The 5,258-nt window shown below is 54.1% G+C and overlaps 1 protein-coding gene across 1 annotated transcript; it reads left to right on the top strand.

Moving 5' to 3' along the window:
* The first annotated feature begins 592 nt into the window (after positions 1-592).
* On the top strand, positions 593-2,736 carry Grina (glutamate ionotropic receptor NMDA type subunit associated protein 1). Its single transcript, XM_010630563.3, has 6 exons — positions 593-989; positions 1,072-1,184; positions 1,260-1,460; positions 1,583-1,711; positions 1,808-1,951; positions 2,030-2,736. Exons 1-6 carry the CDS (start codon positions 641-643, stop codon positions 2,177-2,179), a joined length of 1,086 nt encoding a protein of 361 aa, XP_010628865.1. The 5' UTR covers positions 593-640; the 3' UTR covers positions 2,180-2,736.
* The last annotated feature ends 2,522 nt before the right edge of the window (positions 2,737-5,258 follow it).

Raw genomic sequence — 5,258 nt, 5'->3', positions numbered from 1 at the left:
ACCCCTGCTTTGTTCCCCCCATACGCCCTCTGGTCCCTTCCATCCCCCATACACCCCCGCACCCCGCTGTCGCTGGCGTACCCCACTGGCAGACACCCGGGCAGCCAATCCAGGCCTTCTCCCGCGCCGGGAGCGAGGGACTGCCGGGCCCTGTGTTTGGGAGGGGGGTCAGGGCTCCATTGGTCACAGATGGCCTGGGGATTTCCTGGGATAGAATTAGCCATAACCTCTGTTCTCTTTAAGCTGCTTAAGGGGCGGGATGGGAAGGGGAGGACCCGGGCACACCCCCCACGCGTCCCCAGCCGCGCCCCCTGTACCCGCCCGGCCGAGCTCTGTCCCTGAAACGCTGATGGCGGCGAGAAAGCTCTGCCAAAGCCCCAAATTTCGAGGCTGACAGCTGTCCTTCCCCTCTCCTCCCCTCCCCCATCTCCTGTGTCGGCCTAGAGTCCCGTCCTTCCCACTTGCTTCCCCTGGCCCCATTGCTCCGAGGCTCCCCATACCTTGGTGCAAAGGTCATGGTCCCTACTCCTTCCTCCTGGTTTGTGGGCAGGGAGCAGAGCTGCCACAAACCTGATTCAGGGCACAGTGACACAAGGCTATTCTCTCTCTCCTCTAGGGGCAGCCGGCAGAACCCAAGGCCATGTCCCATGAAAAGAGTTTCTTGGTGTCTGGGGACAACTATCCTCCCCCCAACCCTGGATATCCTGGAGGGCCCCAGCCTCCCATGCCCCCCTATGTTCAGCCTCCCTACCCTGGGGCCCCTTACCCTCAGCCCCCTTTCCAGCCCTCCCCCTATGGCCAGCCAGGGTATCCCCATGGCCCCAGCCCCTACCCCCAAGGGGGCTACCCTCAGGGCCCATACCCCCAAGGGGGCTACCCTCAGGGCCCCTACCCTGAAGGAGGATACCCACAGGGCCCATATCCACAGAGCCCCTTTCCCCCAAACCCGTATGGACAACCACAGCCTTTCCCAGCACAGGATCCTGACTGTGAGTAGTGGTGGTTATCCAGGTGTGGTGGGCAGGGCTCTGCTTCCCTCCAGTACAGCTGATCCAGTCCCTTGCTCCCTAGCACCCCAGTGTGGGAACTATCATGAAGAGGGGCCCCCATCCTACTATGACAACCAGGACTTCCCTGCTACCAACTGGGATGACAAGAGCATCCGACAGGCCTTCATCCGAAAGGTAGGACCTGACTGTGGCCTGGGGGGCCCTTGAGGGGTGGCTGGGGGCAGGGCCCTGACTCCCCTCTCTCCCCAGGTGTTCCTGGTGCTGACCCTTCAGCTGTCGGTGACCCTGTCCACGGTAGCCGTGTTCACTTTTGTCGGGGAGGTGAAGGGCTTTGTCCGAAAGAATGTCTGGACCTACTATGTCTCCTATGCCATCTTCTTCATCTCCCTCATTGTCCTCAGCTGTTGTGGGGACTTCCGGCGAAAGCACCCTTGGAATCTTGTGGCACTGGTAACCCCCAAACCTAAGCCCAAGCCTCCCAGACAGTGGAGCAATGGAGGGTGGGAACATGGGTTAGGGCTGGGAGCCCACATACCCATGGCAGGGTGTAACCTCCTCTCCTCCTCCCGTAGTCAATCCTAACTGTCAGCCTGTCCTACATGGTGGGCATGATCGCCAGCTTCTACAACACTGAGGCGGTCATCATGGCTGTGGGGATCACCACAGCTGTCTGCTTCACTGTGGTCATCTTCTCCATGCAGGTGAGAGGTCCCCCAGGGCAGGCCTGTGGTGCTATGGCCCAGGGCCCTTCCTGGGCCTGGCACCTGAAGCCTCCTGTCCCTCTTGCATTCTTCTAGACCCGCTATGACTTCACCTCATGCATGGGCGTGCTCCTGGTTAGTATTGTGGTGCTCTTCATCTTTGCCTTCCTGTGCATCTTCATCCGAAACCGCATCCTGGAGATTGTATATGCCTCGCTGGGTGCCCTGCTCTTTACTTGTGTGAGTAACAGGGTGGGAGCCTTGAGTGGGAGGACAAGTGGCAAGGCTATCTCTCAACACTGCCATTGTCATCCTCAGTTCCTGGCAGTGGACACTCAGCTGCTGCTGGGGAACAAGCAGTTGTCCCTGAGTCCAGAAGAGTATGTGTTTGCAGCTCTGAACCTGTATACAGACATCATCAACATTTTCCTCTACATCCTCACCATCATTGGCCGTGCCAAGGAGTAGCCTGGGCCCTCAGTTCCCTGCTCAGGAGGCATGGCTAGCCAGGATCCTTCCCTGGCATGACAACGCCAACCATATTTCTCTCTCTCTGGTTCCCAGGCATGGCCTGGGGCAGAGCGAGCCCCTCTCTAACCTTCCTATATGTACACAGCAGATATTTGTTTTTGGACCTGCTGTGGCCACAGCATGGCCCCTTCTAGCCCTCTCATCTTGCCAAGGGGCAATGGGGCCACATTTCTGTGCCACCTCCTGTCCAGTCATTTTTGCATGAGCCCTTTTGCCAACCTATCCTAGGGTCTGGGGCAATGCCAGGCCCCAGGGAGAGGGATCGAGTCAAGAGGTGAGGGTGCACGTCTTCCTCCTGTCCCAGCTCCCCAGCCTGGCATAGAGTTTCCCCTTTCCCTCCCCACCCCTCAGCACTGTCTTCTGGGAACACGTGAAGTGGGGGTCTCCTGTACTGAGCCCTGAGCAGAGAGGATGGCATGTTTCAGGGGAGGAGGAAGCCTTCTGCTCGTTCTGCTGTCACTAAAATTCCAATAAACGGAACCTTTTGCTCTCTGCTTCTTCTCATCTCTCCAGTCACTGCCACTTATTCCATGAGGTAGAGAGGAGCTACAGGTAATACCCCTGGCTAATGAAGGGCACTGGGCAAGCACAAATGTGGAGGTGAATGGCAGTACAATAGCTGATCCTGTATCTGTGTCTCTGCCTTCTTTCTTGCCAGCCCCATTTTAAGTGGTGTCCTGAGATTGCTGGTGATGGACAGAAGTCCTGGTCCTTTTGTAAACCCTCAACCTAGCCTATTCTGCACTCCTCTTTGGTCTAAACACATCACTCTGTAGTCCTCACCCACACAGCCCCCTGGGCTCTAAGCAGCTGACTGAATCCCAATTTTCCCACAAACGGTCCGTTGATGCCTGGAGCCCTGCTCTATCTATGCATTCCCCTACCTCCATCCAGGTTCCACTCTGGTCTTCCTTCTGGGACTCTGTGTCCAGCTTAGCATGGACTGCTCCTTCTCCCAGGGCTGCTCCTTCTCCCTGTCTGCCTCTTAGTGCACTTGCTTAATTGGCATCAGTGCCTCAAGTCCACAATAGGACCCCCATACTACAAGCCACCCAGTATCCACAGGTACCTCGGCCTCTCCAAAACCTGCTGTTTCCTGCATTATCTCCCCAGACAGGAAGCAACAGTTCCCCTCCTCCACCTTGCCCCACTTCTCTTTCATCCTCTCTCCCCTTCCTTGTTCAGGCCTCCTTGTGCCTTCCAGCACTCTCTTCCAGGTGTCCTCAGGATAAAGTCTGCATTTTTTAGTCTGGCACATAGACCCTGCCTTCTGCCCACTGCTGCTCTGGCTGCTCTGCTGTCAGCCCAGCCCTGATCTTGCACAGCCTGAGCCATGAGGCTCCATCTTGCAGCGCTGTCACTGTTCACAGCCCCTCTGGCAGGGCTTCCTCCCCTCTGCAGTGACTTAAGCAGGTCCAGTTCCTCCTCCAGGGCACCTGCCTGCAAGTGCTATAAATGTGCTTTTCAGGAGAAGGAGCCAACTTAGGCCTATCTCACAGACCTCTCTGGGTTCTCTAAAGAGGAAAACACTATCTACAAGGCTAAAGAGAACATAAGTGAAGGTCGGAGGAGGAGCCCAGGAATCATTTCCCAGTAAGCTGTGGAAGGGCAGTGTTTGCCAGAAAAAGTTCCAGGACAAAGTTTTAGCTTAGAGAAAGGCGAGGCAGTGTGTGTGTGTGTGTGTGTGTGTGTGTGTGTGTGTGTGGCGTGTGTGTGGCGTGTGTGGTGTGTGGTGTCACAGGATTTGGAGCAAAGGCCCAACTGTAGGAGAGACAGCCAAGGCCCAATGGGCCTACTGGGTAGGTAAAGCCCACTCAGGCAGGAACCACAGTTGGGTTTGTGTTGAGGAAAACAAGGGCAGAAGTAGAATATAGGAGAAGGGCTGAAGACAGGTTGAGATGTGCCAAAAGGAAGCTACAAACAAAAACTCTAGGGCAGAGGCATTTGGGACAGCTTAGCGCTGTAAAGATATCAGACTGAGCTTAGGGCAAGATGCTAGGGGCATTTTTGCCAGCTGAGAGGGAAAAATGAAAAGTCCAAGCATCTGCTGGTTGTTTACATTGATGCACAAAGCTATTATGGGAAAAAAAAATATATATATATAGTGAGGTTACCATATTGATTTTCAGGTGAGAAAAGCCAGGAGCTGGCTAATCTGTGAGGCTTCAGTGCTGCTGAAAGCTGGCTGGAACTTAAAGATAAAGGCCTCTGTGCTGCTGGGAGCTGGCTGGCACCCACAGATAGGCCTTGGTGTTCTCCTGCTTAAAATATAACCAATTTTACAGAACACTGACAGCAGAAAAGTCCCTCTTGTTACTATTCTGGAACAAGAGAAAAACAAGACCCCTCTACAAGCATTATAAACATAGACCAAACAGGCATTGTTCAAATCATAAAAAGATCAAGCAGTGCCCTACTCTGGCTAGTCTGTGTGGCTGCAGTCCCTCACAACTGACAGTTCCCATCTTCCTGCGGTCTGACCTTTTAAATAAGTATCAAGGGCCAGGGATTTCGCTCAGTGGTTCCACCGCGTGCCTCGCAAGCGCAAGGTCCTGAGTTCGATCCCCAGTACCAAAATAATCCAAAACAAACAAATATCAAGACACCTGTTACAAAATAATCCCAGCTTCCTGGCAGCATCCCTCTTGTTCAAAGATGCATCTTTAAACCCTCCCCTGGATCTAGTTAGGTCCTTACAGAATTTCCTCTAAGGAATCCTTTCTAGCTCTCTACCATTGACCCTTCATGGCTTCCCAGAGGTGCATTTGCCCTCCCTTCTATGTGCAGTAATCTGACCTTTACAATTGAGGTGTCCACAGGTGGATTTCATGGGAGAGCATTTACACAGTTAACCATACTAAAGCCAAAGAAGCCCTAGATGTGGTGGCACATACCTGTAATCCTAGCACTCAGAAGGCTGAGGTGGGGGGCGTCACCTGAACTACATAGTGAGACCCTGACTGAAAAAGCAAAACAAGGCTATTGTGGGCTTCCTTTAGATAGCCTGCTCCGTTTC

The sequence above is a fragment of the Fukomys damarensis genome, unplaced genomic scaffold (genome assembly GCF_012274545.1).
Source record: "Fukomys damarensis isolate Sample0158 unplaced genomic scaffold, DMR_v1.0_HiC HiC_scaffold_5, whole genome shotgun sequence".
Lineage (NCBI taxonomy): Eukaryota > Metazoa > Chordata > Mammalia > Rodentia > Bathyergidae > Fukomys > Fukomys damarensis.
This window is presented reverse-complemented; position numbering and strand designations above follow the sequence as displayed.

What these genes read in the sequence shown, in the direction of transcription:
- Grina (XM_010630563.3), top strand. Translation starts at nt 641, where the DNA reads ATGTCCCATGAAAAGAGTTTCTTGGTGTCTGGGGACAACTATCCTCCC. An exon ending in GACAGGCCTTCATCCGAAAG is followed by an intron (nt 1,185 to 1,259) that starts GTAGGACCTGAC and finishes CTCTCTCCCCAG; the next exon opens with GTGTTCCTGGTGCTGACCCT. An exon ending in TGGTCATCTTCTCCATGCAG is followed by an intron (nt 1,712 to 1,807) that starts GTGAGAGGTCCC and finishes GCATTCTTCTAG; the next exon opens with ACCCGCTATGACTTCACCTC.